At 43.1% G+C, this 16,607-nt stretch overlaps 1 protein-coding gene across 2 annotated transcripts in view; it reads right to left on the bottom strand.

Moving 5' to 3' along the window:
- Positions 1-6,015: 6,015 nt before the first annotated feature.
- The window catches only part of gal3st2 (galactose-3-O-sulfotransferase 2), a 12,619-nt gene continuing 2,027 nt past the window's right edge, over positions 6,016-16,607 (bottom strand). The window contains exons 2-4 of one of the 2 annotated variants that reach the window (XM_074639959.1): positions 9,723-9,818; positions 7,694-8,348; positions 6,016-7,372 (exon numbers count right to left, since the gene is read on the bottom strand). In XM_074639959.1, coding sequence (XP_074496060.1) covers positions 6,383-7,372; positions 7,694-8,348; positions 9,723-9,818 — 1,741 coding nt within the window. In that variant the 3' untranslated portion in view covers positions 6,016-6,382. The remainder of the gene's footprint in view (positions 7,373-7,693; positions 8,349-9,722; positions 9,819-16,607) is intronic. The other variant, XM_074639958.1, reaches the window with a different exon arrangement.

The raw sequence follows: 16,607 nt of genomic DNA on the forward strand, positions 1-16,607 counted from the left end.
ACAACTCTTTTATGTCCTAAAATGGGCACTGGGCTGATTGATCTGACTATGGATAAGATCACCCAACTCTAAATCAAGCACATACTTTTTAAGAGTGAAGGCAGCACGGTGGCTCAATGATTGAGCTTGAGTTTGCATGTTCTCCCCGTGTTGACTTTGGGTTTTCTCCGGAGGATCCAGTTTCCTCCCACATTCCAAAGACATGCAGCTCAATTGGAAACTCTAAATTGCCCACACATCTGGACTTCAATAAATGCTGATAATAAATACTAATAAAAGTAATTAATGGTTGTGACATCTCCTTTGTCACCATTTACTCAAAAGTAGAATAGGAGTCAGAGCACTTTCTCCAGGTTGTTAAGTTGTTAAGTGAAAGATAAAAGAGTCAGCTGGTCTCCAGCGAATCTAATTCAACCACTAGATGGCCACAAATAACCATCACCGTATCTGCACACTCAAGCTGAACTTGTGTTACACACGCAGGAAGACACAGACCCATCACTGATTCTGTGGTTGTTGGTTAAACAAGATATCATTTTGACAGAAAGAAACTTTACACTGTCACTGTCTTCGAAAGAGGCACCAGTAGCACAATATTGATATAATTATGATTTTAATGTGTAATGAGAAGCCATCTGTCATGTTCTGGCTGTGCCAGTCTCTTGTTATTATTTACTTTTGTGATTTTGGATTTGGTGTCTTCTATATTATTCCGGTGTTTCCTGTTTTATTTTGTAGTTCACTCCTCCTGTGTCTTGTCTGGTTTTACTTCCCTCCTTTGTTTGTTTTCCCGCCTTTTGTTGATTGTCTGTTGTTTGAATATTCAGCTTAGTTTTATTAAAGCTCGCTTTTATTTCAATACTTTCCTGCCTGTTACTCTGCGTTTGGGTTCCATGTTAAATTCACCCCACACCACGACAGAACGAACCGACCAGTAAAATGGACCCAGCAGAGCTGCAAATGTTTTTTTTGAAAGTTTGTAATTTTGAAAGGACTGTGGAAAGACTCTTTTCTGCTGATTCTGATGCTTGGAGTCCCATTTTGGAACAGCTTGCTGTGCAGAGGCTATATTTTAAGGAGAAGCCATGGGTGAGCCATTTTGTGCCCCACTTAGACATTGTAACAAAGAGACTAAACCAGTTCATGCACACCCATCAGCTCTCTCTGCCTACAAATCACCATTCTCAACTACAGACTGTTAACATTGGCTTCCTGACCTTCCAGCCCATGCCCCAGCAGTCAGCTAGCTCTAAGCTAGCATCAGCCCCAGATCTGTTCTTAGGAACCCGCCTTGCCCTGGGAGGCCCACTAAGTTTCCAGTCTAATCCTCGCCATGCTAGCATCCAGGACACTAGCTTCAAGCCGGATGCCATGCTAGGGGTTGGATCTCCCAGAAGGAAGCGTGGGTCTCAGAGGCGGCGTCCTCCTAAGTTTCTCAGTGTTCAACCCGAATTCAAGCCTACTCCTGTGTCGGCGGTCCGGCCGACCTCTGCTTCAAGCGTCCTGTCGGAGGTCCAGTCGACCTCTGCTCCAAGCGTCCTGTCGGAGGTCCGGCCGACCTCTGCTCCAAGCGTCCTGTCGGAGGTCCGGTCGACCTCTGCTCCAAGCGTCCTGTCGGGTGTCCGGCCGACCTCTGCTCCAAGCGTCCTGTCGGGGGTCCGGCCGACCTCTGCTCCAAGCGTCCTGTCGGGCGTCCGGTCGACCTCTGCTCCAAGCGTCCTGTCGGGGGTCCGGCCGACCTCTGCTCCAAGCGTCCTGTTGGGGGTCCGGCCGACCTCTTCTCCACGAGTCCTGTCGGCGGTCCGGCCGACTCCTGTTCCAAGTGTCCTGTCGGTGGTCCGGCCGACTCCTGCTCCACGTGTCCTGTCGGTGGTCCGGCCGACTCCTGTTCCACGTCTCCTGTCGGGGGTCTGGCCGACCTCCGTTTCAGTTGGGCCGCAACCGCCACCTGCTTTTTCGGTTGGGCCGCAACCGCCACCTGCTTTTCCGGTTGGGCCGCAACCTCCACCTGCTGTTCCGGTTGGGCCGCAACCGCCACCTGCTGTTCCGGTTGGGCCGCAACCGCCACCTGCTTTTCCGGTTGGGCCGCAACCTCCACCTGCTGTTCCGGTTGGGCCGCAACCGCCACCTGCTTTTCCGGTTGGGCCGCAACCGCCTCCTGCTTTTCCGGTTGGGCCGTAACTGCCACCTGCTTTTCCGGTTGGGCCGCAACCGCCACCTCCTGTTCCGTCTGGTTCGCTGGTTGGGCCGCAACCGCCACCTCCTGTTCCGTCTGGTTCGCCGGTTGGGCCGCAACCGCCACCTCCTGTTCCGTCTGGTTCGCCGGTTGGGCCGCAACCGTCACCTCCTGTTCCGGTTGGGCCGCAACCGTCACCTCCTGTTCCGTCTGGTTCGCCGGTTGGGCCGCAACCGTCCCCTCCTGTTTCGCCTGGGTTTCAGCCCAAAAACCTTGTTCCTGTGACTGCTGGGCCACAGTTCCAAGACCCCGAGTTTCCCGGCTCTGACTCTGCCCTGCCCCCGGGCCGTCCGCCCGAGTTCCCCGGCTCTGACTCTGCCCTGCCCCCGGGCCGTCCGCCCGAGTTCCCAGACTCTGTCCCGGTTCTGCCCCCGGGCCGTCCACCGGAGTTTCCCGGCTCTGTCTCTGCCCTGCCCCCGGGCCGTCCGCCCGAGTTCCCCGACTCTGTCCCGGTTTTGCCCTCGGGCCGTCCGCCTGAGATAATCGGTGCCCGCTGTTCCTGGAGTCCCTCCTCCGGACCCCCCTCCGCCCACCCGGTTCTGTTTGTGGAACGTCTGGGATCCGTCCCTTGAGGGGGAGGCTCTGTCATGTTCTGGCTGTGCCAGTCTCTTGTTATTATTTACTTTTGTGATTTTGGATTTGGTGTCTTCTATATTATTCCGGTGTTTCCTGTTTTATTTTGTAGTTCACTCCTCCTGTGTCTTGTCTGGTTTTACTTCCCTCCTTTGTTTGTTTTCCCGCCTTTTGTTGATTGTCTGCCCCACCCTGATTTGTTTCACCTGTGTGTAATCATGTCTTGTATTTAAGCCTGTGTGTTTCCCCTCTGTCCTTGTCGGTTCGTTTGTCTCTCCAGCCCCGTCTACCTTGTCCTCCGTGTTCCTTGTTTCCTCCTGCTCTGATCCTGGTGTTCCTTGTGTTTCCCTGGTTTGTGATTTTTGGTTTTGGTCCTCTGTTTGGTTTTTGTTGTTTGTTTCTATTTGTTCTTTTGTACTTTGTTCCCCTCCCTGCATTTTGGTTGTTTGAATATTCAGCTTAGTTTTATTAAAGCTCGCTTTTATTTCAAATACTTTCCTGCCTGTTACTCTGCGTTTGGGTTCCATGTTAAATTCACCCCACACCACGACACCATCATATGTATAAACCTAATAATAAGCTACGTTCCAAATCGCATACTTTTTCTTTTTACTTTTAGTACATACTGCAGCTGCCCTTACAACTACTACTATTGGGACATAATACTTCATCATAACTTTTGCATACTGCAAAATGTGACCCGATGTAGTAGGACATCCTGGTATTTTTGGCATACTGCATTTGACATACTATGTATTGAGACATACTAAGTGTTTTTTTGGAATATTAAATCAGTCCTTCCAGGAATTTGCGATGTTGCGATCGCAACAATTCACGCAAATTCAACCAATCCCCGTGATTTTTGCGCGACCTTGCAGTTTTGTCCAATCAACGCAAGTTTTCCGCAAATTTGATGGATCATAGCAGTCCGCCCCCGCTCACGTCACCAAACTCACTTCCTCCTTCTTTCTGGTTATGAAGAACGGTCATAATCTGTGCTCACATCCACTTCTCCCTTTGGACTGAATAGACTCAGGACCTGCCGCTAGTCTCCTAAAGGTGCAGGGCAGTGGCCAAATGAAGTGTCACTGTCATATTTCCGATTTGTTGCCGGTCACATTTACATACGTGTCCCGTCGGCACAGACAGTAACGTTACATGCCGGAAGTTCTTCAGCATGAGTGAAGAAGACATAAAGCTCACAATAACTGCAATATAAGCCTCGGAGGAACAACCTTAAAAACATCTGGAACAACTAACTTAATCAGACACTTAATGTAATTCATTCCCGTCCATGCTGCTCAGAGTAATCTCTGTGACTGGCTTGTCTGCAGACAGCAGCAGTTAACAGAGGTTCCATTCAGCTACATTATGATGCGTTCAAACTCTGGTCAGTAAAAATTATCATTAGGCCAAGGTAAATTTAGTTTTTGGCGAGAAACTTGAATAAATACAGTTGTTTGAAGGAGATGTTTTCACAGTAATATGAAATAGATATTAGAGAAAGAATTATGACCTGTTTAACTTGCTAACACTAGCTCTAAGCAGTTTATAATATATAATTAAAACTACTAATGCCAGGAATTATTTTATAATCAAAGAAATATTGAAATAAAAATAAAATCTCATTTCATATTCAATTATATCTAAAACCAAAGACATGATAACTGATTTTAGAAGACATGCCCACACACATGAAGTCACATCCATCAAGAGTCAGACAGTGTAATGTGTGCAAATTTGACTTGATTCAAAGCTCAACTGTGAAGCTAATCGTGAAGCTGTGTGCAAAAAGGCGAACCAGCGTCTGTTTTGCGTGAGGAAACTGGCCTATTTCCACATTGACAAAACCATGATGACCTTATGTCATCGTGCTCTTATTGAATCAATCTTGTCTTTTTCTTTGGTGTTTGGAAACTTATCTTTAAAGAACAGAAATTGTCTGAATCAGATTGTGAAATGGTCTAGTCGGCTGACGGTTCCAGAGTTTCTCCTCTCTTTTAGTTATAATAACTGCTTGATATGCTACTAAACTTGCCGTCTACAACTAAACAGTGAGGATGGTTCAGAGTGTATGTGGTTAATCAGGGTCTTACTGGCCGTGGAGGAGCAGCAGCGTAACTGGTGGCTGCTGCACTCGGGATGTATGGCAGGTATGACTCATTCTGTGAAGAGAGGGAAGGTTAGCCAGCCATAACACACACACACACACACACACACTCAAAAAATATTTCAAACACAAACACTCATCTCAAATGTATCTAAACACAATAGTAACATCAATCAAGTAGTATTCTGGTAGACAATCATTAATGCCAACACAAAGACCTGCACGGACAATCATATACACCTTCAGTACTGTGAAACACAAAGACCCTATAAGGTGCAGAATCTCACTTCCTACTGTACTGTGAGAAATATAAGATATATATATACATTGTATATACTGTATCTAATATTATACAAAGAGAGATGGAGACAGAATCTCACTTTTTACTGTACTGTGAGAAATATCAGGATGTGAGAGATGTTTTCTTTGAAAAAATAAATAACATATATCCTGAGTTTATCCATCTCCCCGATCTTCAGAAACTGCCATATTGTATTTATGTGTGGGGAGGAAAATCAATGTGCGATATTAGCAGCAAAATATGTTGATAATAAGAGGTGATACAAGCTCTGAACGACTGCAGGATGTCTGTCTGTCTGTCTGCGGCTGGTCGCTGCTGGAGGTCCCGCTGGAGTCTGAGCTGATGGAGTTTCTGGTGAAGTTGTATGATTTTGACCTGATGACAAGCATTAAGCATAACAATATAGAAACAGCCGATTTTCTTGCTGATGGTCACGTTTACTTCTGTAGGTCATATAGAGGCATCAGGATGTTTCATAACCAGTTAAAAGTTCCTCAGTGTCTTTAAGGAAAACCTTTACATTTTAGCTTCACGTCTGGCTATAAGAACAGATAAACTGTGTTGTTTGTTCCATCTTTACAGTTTCATTTTGTGGCTTATAATTACATTGTCATTATAGAAAGTGTCTCTCTGTCTCTCTCTCTCTCCCTCTCTCTCTCTCTCTCTCTCTCCTCACAGTGGCTCTGCTGCTCTTGTAACACCAGTCATCATTCTCAGCCCAGTCTCATGTAATGAATGTTCTTTTGCGTTCTTTATACTGAACCAGTTCATCAATGAAGTAAACAGGCCGTCCTGTCTGTCTGCTACACTTTATTCACAGTACTGTGAGACAGTCACAGAGCCAAGAGGACAGAGCAGAGCCGAGTCAGTAATGTCGCTCATGAAGCAAAGTCTGGAAAATGATTTGAATGAAATTATTATTTTAATTTTTTATTTAATTTTTTTAATTAATTTTACTTTCTGGAGCAGTGACCCAATCGGGCAGCTGGCTGATTGTATTTACTGGCTCATACAGTATGTTGGACCCTGTGTGTCATTCAGCAGGTTTACAGTGTTTCAGTATCGGTGTTTCAAGAACCGTGAAGAACCGTAATCAATAAGCAGAACCACAACCGGAATCATTAAAATCCAGACGATACCCAACCTTAGTCACAGTTACCGATCATGGCCTACTTGTTCTACTGTTAGCTTCTGTGTGTGATAACAGGGCACCTGTTGGGGCCTTTTGGTGCATGAGATTTGAGAATTGCCGTCTTATGATCCGTTTCTGATGGGCTTCCCTGGCCCAGGCCATTCCCATTCTGTCTGAGCGTCGACGCTGTGAAGCAACCATCTTAGTGTCTTGTCGATGCTTAGCAGCTAGCATTGGGAACTGCTGGGTGTATAGACTGTCTGTGTACTGCAGTTCTGGAGTTATAAATCTTTGACATTTTATTTTGGTATGATTGTCTATGTGTGGGTTTAGATTATAGCCTTGAATTACAGCTGCTCCATACTGGAACGGCTTCAACCTGGCGTCTTTTATCTTGGACGGGTCAACTGCTCCGTCATCTTGCAGGCAGATGTTTGCTAGATTGGCTTGTAGCTCTCTCAACTGAGATACTTCCCTCTTCATCTGCTCTCGCCCAATGAGACGATCCACTTTGTGCCAGAAGGTGGTGTTAAAGTGCAGGTAGATCATCCAGTCCAAAGCATTCCACCTCTTGATTTTCTCTGCAGTGTTTGGTAAAAGTGGTTGACGGCTTCGTTCACTGCGACTGTTGAGCTTAAAGGAAACCACATCTTCCAGGGACCAGCAGAGGTCGTGCTTGAGCAAGATCATGGACTCATCAAAGTACTCAGAGATAAGAATAAGGTGGAAGTCCCGTTCGATGGCTGCGATAGCCACGCTGGCTCTCTCCTCCAGGTCCTCAGCACCAGCTGCAACGTTGTTGTCGAAGCCAAAGTCGAAAGCCAGGATATTGTGAGCGTAGTGGTTGTTGGTCACTGATGAGCTGTAGTTTCTCCAGCCGTTGTCTAGGAAGTCGTCCAGGCTGCGAGTCTTGTGGAAGGCTGGGATGCTCTTGTAATAGATAAAGATGGACTCCATCATGGTCACAGGATGCCTCAGGATGGAAAAGTAGAAGGTGTCCTTGGGCATCACTTTTGCCACCTGGGACACAACATAGGAGGAATTTAATTTGAATTCTACTTGGTTAAATACATTTTAAAAAATGAAACAGTTGTTTTTATATAGGTATGAGAAATGAAATCAAAAGAAATGAACGCCAACATGTCCATTGGGGCACAAAGTGGGTAAGTGCTCTGGCATTTAAGACAACTAAGTGGGGATCATAAAGTTTGTCCAGATGCACATTCAGCCAATATGGAGTCCATGTGGACATATAAACTGGGCTGTAAACTCCTCCATACAGGACCAAACAGGCATGGCAACAGTTCTACTACACTTGAATCATTTTCTGATGAAGCTCACCTCAGATTTTCTAAACCTCATGTGGTTGCACATGATGTGGAACTCCTTCACAGTTCGGCTGCTAACACCTTCCACAAAACGTGAATCAAAGACGAACGGATAAAACAACTGGCTGTGTTTGTTCAAAGGGAGGGCAAAGGTCAAGTTCCTGCTTTCACCATAGCGATACAGGATGTTTAAGACGGTGCTGCTTGCCGTTTTGTGTGTTTTGAGGAAAACAATGTGAGACTTTGGGTGGCAGGTTGCTTTAGGATGGACACTGTTAATGTAAGTCTTTAAAAGACTTGATGGAGTGTCAGTGTCTGCAGTTAAACCTTTCCAAGAACTGTGGAGGGCCAAAGAACCTGGAAGTCCAAGGCTTGTTCCATGTTTTGGTAGAATCAGCTTCCCAGGTGAAACTTTTCTTGCCTCCATCTGAGAGCCTGAAGCCAGGTGAGCCACATGTCTTGACAGAATATAATCCGATTGCTTTCGATATCCCTCAGTCTGGCGATGAAGATCCGCAGTTCTTTCGGCCTGTAGTGACCTCACGTCTGTCGCTACTGCAAGTGAAGACTCATAACGGAGGCCTTCCCAGACGTTCTGCACAGTAGGAAACAGGTGCTGTTTGTCGACAGTGAATCCCATGTGTGGTAGTCCTGTCAGCTTGTCATTCCTGGGAGAAGTCATTGAGATGTTTTATTTATTTATTAATTTTAAACATAGTCTCTTTAGGTTCACAAATACTCATTAAACCAGCAGATTAACGTGTTATCTCTCCATGTGAACTAGAATGTGGTTTACATACAAATGCAGAAAAGATCATATATTATAAACCGAGGGTCCTGGCAAGGGTTGAAAGATTTCCTGTGATTATAAGTTTATGACTTCACTCCCATGATTCCTGGGACTTCTCGCCATAAAAGCACTGTGAATGTGGTTTATTCACATTTTCTGATTTTTTTTATTTTCTTTAGATTTTGTGATAGTAGATCAACAATTCTGTCTTTGAGGTGGAGGAAACACAATGCAATAATGCGATCCACTGTTTTTAACCGTATTCGCTTATCATATCATTTATCTGTTTTAATATGTCCGAATGTTTACAGGATAGTGTTTAACCACCTCAGTGCTGACCTGAAGTTAAACTGTGTAGAGCGTCACAGAAGGAACTTCTGTTGCATGCAGCTGCTTTAGTGTGTTCTTGGATTTTAGTTGTAATGTTAGGGCGTGTAGTAACTCATAATGTAATAACTGCCAGGGCGGTTGTCTGCACTCGATCTCTGCTTATTTGAATGCCTCTCTGTAGTCTGACTCCAGATAGAAGCCTCCATGTTTGATTAAGCCACTTGTTCATTACCATAATAACTGCATTTCAGGCTACGACAGTTGCATGGCGGTGTTACTGTAACGAGGTTCGGAGAAGGCGTTTTGGTTTCAGTAAGGATGTCTTCAGTTTGGGCACACAGACACACAAAAACATGGCAAAGCCTCGTGGTTGTATGCCTCCGCCAACCAGTCAAATTGCAGTTTAGTGGACGCTTGGGTCAATTTTGAAGAAATTCCCTCAAGGCGTCCGTGAGATATTGTGTTCACACAATGGTCTGGACGGACGTACAGCCAGACAACCCGAAAACATAATGCCTCTGGTCACGGCTTAAACATCCTGTGCTCCTGACGGTACTTTTTCCAGGAAATGAGAACAGAATTTGACAAGAATTCCCAGGAAATATTGGAATCTCAATTCGCAGCATTCAACCCTATTCCTGACCCAGGGTTTAAAAACTCTGATGACATGACATGATAATGCAATTTAATTATTTTATCATAATTTCGGTCAGTCAACATGTAGAACAGAATATTAAGTGAATGTATAATACAGTATGTACAGCAGTAATGTTTGGCGTCAAGGCTCTGACCCTGTCACTCCCCACAAGGAAACAGCAGGGAGTGTGGAATGATGAAGCTCATTCTCGCCTAAGGGAAGGAAGACTCAGAGCCTACAGGTGGAGGAGGGGTGGAGGAGGGGTGGGGCAGCAGCAGACTTTACCTGGCCTGGCGGGCGACAAAGGCAATACAGATGACGAGCAGGATGACAAATATCCTCAGAGAGTGACGCCTGCTGCACAGCCCTCTCCTCACACACCTGCAGGGAGCACGCACACACACACACACACACACACACACACACACACACAGACAGTTGAAAGCCTTCCTGGTATCAGGATAAAATAAAATATAATCTGGTGCAGTTTTCCAACTTCAATATAATAACTATGATAGAATTTGATTGACATATATTCTTTTACTAAATATTTACAATAACTAAAATCTGAATTGTTCAGTTGTAATTAAGAAACAAAACTATTTCAGATCACCACACTGAGGGCCGGAAAACATGGTTTTACATGACTGGTCTATTTCTTTTTTTTCGACACGCAGCTACGCGGCCCTCCAACAGGTACAAACTACATAGAACTGTGTAAAAAAGGAGTACAATCTGTTTAAAAATGATTCAAATAAATACCTCATTGTACCAGAGGATATCCTTGTGGGTGTTTTTACATATTTCACATTAAAATAAATCAATCAAATCAATGTGTATCCATGATCCTGTAGTTAAAACGATCCAGTCACTATAATCCATTCAGTACCAGTTAATATAGCCTACGCTTCCAAACCCTGTATAACCAACTGCATTATCACAAGCTAATAGACCAGTTCTGTATTTACCTGATCAGCACAGTGCTTCAGGGTGGAGGGAAAGACAGAGTCTAGCCCGGCTGCTTTGTGGGATTTCTGTCTTTTAAACAAGCTGTTAACGTCCCTCTCCAGAATAGAGAGAGTCATCATAATAAAAAATAATTGAAAATAGGCTACATTAGATTATTCCAAGGGACTTACAATGAGGGGTATCTATCTTGTAAGGGGTCCTAAATTGAGAACCTCTGCCCTAGGTAATGGGTGACAGTCTCACAGACCAGATTTGGGTTGTGTACGAGCTTCCCCAGCACGTCAAGCCGAACCAACTCCAGCTTCTGTGTAACGAAAGCCATGACCACACCTCAGCAGAATGCGGGTTAGGTTTTTAGCATACCATAACAGCAGCACAAGACGTGCTTTAAAGTATCAGCATCTGACTTCAATAACACAAATGTCCAAGTTATGGGCTCCCAGATTCCGCCTCTTTTGCTCTCCACATGGACTGTTTCTGCATTCAAACAAAGCCTGCTCAAACATGATTGGTCAATACTACTCGGACTACAAACAGAAACCAGAACGCTTCAGCTACCAAAATCTTGTCCCGTTGTTAACTGATTCTACATTCATATTCTACATTCATCTGTTTATATAGATTAAGGAATAGGCTACTTAACACTTGGTTAAGGGTAGGTTAGGGAAAGACCGGTTTAGGTTGGCTTCCAGTCAGTAGACCACTGTCTCTACCTCACCTTAACCAGGTGCTTTAAGGTGCCGTAAAAATATTCATCATTCTTTAGTAGTCAGAAGTGGATATAACGCCTTAAAAGAATTATTCAAATGATTTAATGTTTATAACACTACCTTTACCATCACACTATGCCACACAGTCAGCCATTAAGGGGTTCAGACAAGCTGGCGGTGTGGCACCGAGCCTCTGAGAGCAGCGCTCTACATTTCTAAATGACAAGAGAGCACTCAGGGTGCCACTGACACCACCGGAGTGAAATTACGAGCGCACCCCTCTGACACCGTGCATCACACGATTCCAACCGGTCAGTGCGTTAGTTAGGCATGTAAATAGTATTAAAAGTTTTTTTTAAAAAAGACTGTTATGGCCACATCGGTGCATAAGTGATAAGCTTATGATAATAATTAAAAAAAAATGTATGGCCACATTTTAGGCTGGTGATGGTGAGAGTGATGGGCTTATGTTTAATGATAAAAACACATATTTGGAAAAAATATTGGAAATGAAACAATTAATTGATTTCTAATGCGTCCTTTTGATATTTCTAGTCGATGCTTTACTCATGTGTGATGATAATAGAATGTTTCTTAGTTGAAATATCTTCATTTTGGGGCTTTTCCAAGCAAATATTGATATATGCGATTAATCCAATTAAATAATCAGCATATCAAGTAAATAATTTGAATTGTAATCGATTGACAGCCCTAAATAACACAGTTCAATGTCTTGACCTAAAGAAAGGACTGTAGCCTGTAAAGGAGGTGTATTTTTGCATGAAACACTATGTCACTCCTTGGTTTTACTGAAGAATTTGACAAAAATGCTTCCTAACACAATAATTACAAAATATATAATTTGATATGTCTCCCGCTGGTGCCAAGACCCTGCTGATTTGTTTCTTTTTAACCCTTGTGTGGTGTTTGGGGTCTGTGGGACCCGTTTTCAATGTTTACTAAAAGAAAAATGATGTGATTCATTATTTTTTTCAACCTCAGACTCATTGGCCTCGGCTCATTTTCTATGAAGAACATATAAAAGAACACATTTTTCAATGACTGCACACTGTACACCCCCCTACACAATTATATTACATATGTGATGTTCGGGTCCTCTGGACTCCCGAGGGAGATAAATGTGTGGAAATTGTAGGTGCTGTGTACAGTACCTACACTCTGTCATCCTCTGACCTGGGCCTGCTGTAAGTGTGTGTGCGTGTGTGTGTGTGTGTGTGTGTGTGTGTGTGTGTGTGTGTGTGTGTGTGTGTGTGTGAGTTTTGTCTTTCTGCTCCTGCTGTTCCCGCATTAGGTTGTTACATTTCAAGCACCGACACCTGTCTGCTCCCACATTCCCGCACATTTTACCCTCTGTCTTGCGGGAACTAGTCTATATTTTCTCACACTATATCCCAGCTGCAAATTGGCTGTGTGGCTCCTTATCGCGATCGATCAAGATGGCAAAAACACTCTCTGCTCAGAGGGCTTTAGAAATGATTTTAGAAGAGAGAGAACTTTTGGAAGATGAGGATGAAGAGGAAAAGTTTTCAGAATATTAGGATCACATTTCTGTCAAGTCAGAGTCTGACAATGAGAAGAGGATGAGACTGTCCATCAGGCAGCTCAAAAACGAGCCCCTCAGCAGCCAGCAAGTGGAGAAATATGGATGTCAAAAAATGCAACACACACACAGTAAAACTCTGCCCCTCATGTGTTGTATAAGCTGGCATGAATAGGCTATGTGTTCAATGGGGTTCGTGTTGCGTAGACTGACATGAATTTCTAATTCAGTTCAAAGAAATAAACATCAATAAAAACATTGTTTCATTTATATTTGTTCAAGATAAATGTTTTTTTCCACCCATATCTTCATTATAATTGATTTTTATTTTTTATTACATTTTATCACAAAAAACAAATAGCACTTTTGTTCATAAATAATATCCTACAGAAGTAAATGGCAAATATTAACCATATGCTGTCTATATTGCTTGTAATTGGGATAAAGTAAACATCTGTTAAGTATTTTTACATAAATTGTTATGGCTGTATTGATTTAAAAACCCAATAACGGGGTGGGTCCAACAGACCGGCGGACATTGGCTGAGTAACAAAAACATGAACACCACACAAGGGCTAATGCATATTCTGCATAATGTGCACACACTAAAATATAAATGAGTTCCTCCAAAGTTATAACGGAAAATAAGTAAATCCGATGCTTTATACATTTGATATGGTTAGTAACATACATGGTGGCTCGTGTAGCCATTGTGGGTTTACATATGCACAGTACAAAGCACACGCAAAGTCCATGGTTCAGGTGCCCTATCTAAAGTTGTATTCAAATCTGCAAGATGACTTTCATACTGTATGGAAATAAACTGAAACAACTAGCTGCCTGCAATTTAGGAGAAACAGATTAAACTGGTCAGCAGAGATGTAAAGTAAGATCCTATTGTGACACTGTTAAGGTAGGAGGGCAGAGAGTGTTTGCAGACATCAGGACTTAATGAGGGGAGGAGGGGGCAACATCTGGAGCCCGGCCCACTCCTCCTCCTGGCCTCCCTTTGCAGCCTTCACAAACACACATGAACTTTTAACCTCTGTGTGGAGGTATCGCTTCAGGTAGGAAAACTGTCTTTTTGAAAAATTCCAGGCATTTCTCAGCCAGCAGTTGGCTGGCGCTCAGTAAACTGCACAGCCGGTGTGAGGGCAGATCAATGTGTCCTCCAAACTCACTGTGGACTAACACAGCTTCTGATATGTCCCTGGACAGAAATATCCTCACAGCCAGGTCACCGTGAGCTAAGAAATCCCATTTATGATCTTAACCAAACACCGCGCTGTTGATATGAAGCCTGGGGAGAGTGTGAAAGCAGCACAGTCGACTTAGAGGAGCACAAAGAATCATGTACATTTTATAGTAGACCAAACCTATTCTCAAATAAAAGATGCTATTCAAATAAGCCAGTCTCAAATAATAGCAGAGCGGTGAGTATGCCATCTTCTGCCTTTGCTGAGGACACTTTCTCTTTTTAACACAAATACTGTTTTCACTCAGTAAATATTTCCAATGACTTCAACTTTGCTCAGTCCTTCCTGCAGATATGAAACGCCTACCAGGAAAGAGGGGGATTATGTCCTTTTAATATATTACATCTGTTCACAAAGTCTTACAATGGAGTAAAATTATATAACAATATACTGTATATATAGATATATAGATATATGTAGTCCAAAATGACCTCAGTTCACTGAAACACTAAATTTCACTGGGAATTAAATAATTATAAATTACTACAGTATGTATCTGTATACTACAGTATGTATCTGTCAAGAATACATTTTCAATCTCAACCTTTAAACCAACACGGACAAGACGTCCTTAAAGTGCTAAGAAACTTGGAAACGGTAATATCTATAAGTACAGGGCAAACTCTGCCTGCTGAAGAAGATCATGTGGTACAATCAAAAGCGCGAGAACACTACTGACTGGATCTTGTGATGAGATTGTTTTGTCAACTAATAAAAAACAATCTTTATGTAAGAGAACAGAAACTAAAGCAGCAGAAGTATTATAATTCATCCTGTGAGGAGCATGAATGTCTGCACATACTGTACATGGCAATCCATCCAACGGTTGTGGAGATATTTATGTCTAAACCAAACGTATCAACCTTGTGGTGGAAGGAAACAAAATATTAGCGGATCAGGGTGACATCAGAGGTATTCATCCTCTGGGGACCATGAATGTATGTACAAAAGTTCAATAAGTCCAACAGCTGTTGAGCTGTTTCAGTCTATCCCTGGAAAACTGAATTGACACGACAGCACTGATGTACACATACTGTACATCTGTCAGTATTTACTGTAATTAACAAGTCTGTTTACATCAGTAAACAGACGAGTCCACGGTGTGGACGCAGTGGCAGCCAGGTGGAGGACTTGAAGGAGACCTGAAACGTCTGTTCTGCCTTTGACATGTTGCAAAACAAAGTTTTTGGGTCAAGCCTGTAGCCCTGTCTGACCTTGGACTGGACTCAAGGTAACACCAACCTGGAATACTGTTACACTTATCAGATCTAGTCAGCAGACTGTAATCTGATGCTGAAAAGCTAACGTTTCACACTGGCTGGAACCTGATACCGATATCAGGATATCAGCACTGAGCAGACGCTGGTTTGGCCTTTTCTTTTGGGTGCTGTTCACATAGACAGTTTGTTGTTGCTTTCATTTTAAATATTTTACCAAGAAAGCTAACAATATAAAGAACATTTCAACAGAGGATGAATATGTGCACATACACATGTACCCTATATTCCACTCTGACACACTTCCTGACTAATTCTGTTTCACAGGAAATGACCCTAATTAACTTAATTTAGTTGGAATTTATTGTCAGGAGAATAAAATACTTTAAAAAAACAAGACTTAGGTAGGTCCGATGACACACAGGAACACTCCACCTACACTCAGGGCCGTAGCTACCACTGAGGACACTGAGGTATTATACCAGATTTGATTGTGATTGTGATTTGTGGGTTTTAGCAACCTGGGGTGATTTTACATTTTGCAATTAATAAAACTTCCACATGGTGGATATTTTATCAGCTGATTCCAGTATTTTTAGACTCAGAGTTTTACTCCTGATGCTGTGGCAATGTCTTTGAAACAGCATTTAGACCTCCATGTTGGTAAATAAAATGAACAGTTAATTGAAAATATTAAAAAACAAAGTTATTAAAGACACGGTGGGCAATCATGACAAATTAGCAAGAGTACACTAGACTTTTGAAAATGATCCAGCTGAAAAACTCAGCCCGGTGTTGACAATTCTTTTCCACTGAAAGTAGCCAGCAGCACTAAGCTGCTAACTAGCTCCAAAAGTCCATAGAGAAAGCCACCAGGTCATCAACATTGACAGTCTGTCCCTTCAGGTCATTATCATTAGGTAGGTAAACTGTCCGACCCCCCACACTCCCCCAACATTATCATTATGATCGTAAACAACCAACACGGCTGCTGTTGGTACTCACAGCTGTGAAGATAGCAGCTGGTAGAAGACTTTGGTGATGAGCAACGAGTGCACGGACAGAGTGCACGCAGGTAGGTATACCGGCAGGTGGATAGACAGGTAGACAGCTAGAGAGGCAGGTAGCCCGTCCAATCATAACATTTGAGCCGAATGAAATGATTGGAGTCCTGACAGCCACAGATACCAGATTTGTTTCTCTTTTTTGTAAGAGCATTTGATTTATTGATTACGGTCGGGATGTAATGAGAATTTCAACTAATATAACAAATAATGCTTCTAAAATCTTTACCAACCCTTCCTTTAAAACCTTTTTTTTTTTTCTTTTTGGTTTGTGGTCAAAATTCAAAGTGGTGACGGGTGAGTTGAAAGGAGTCTCTAAAATGCTGACTATACTGCCACTTTAATGTAGTCAAAAATATCTGAAGACCAGATCTTTATCATTTCAGTTTATGT

Source organism: Sebastes fasciatus, chromosome 7, assembly GCF_043250625.1.
Source record: "Sebastes fasciatus isolate fSebFas1 chromosome 7, fSebFas1.pri, whole genome shotgun sequence".
Taxonomy (NCBI): Eukaryota; Metazoa; Chordata; class Actinopteri; order Perciformes; family Sebastidae; genus Sebastes; species Sebastes fasciatus.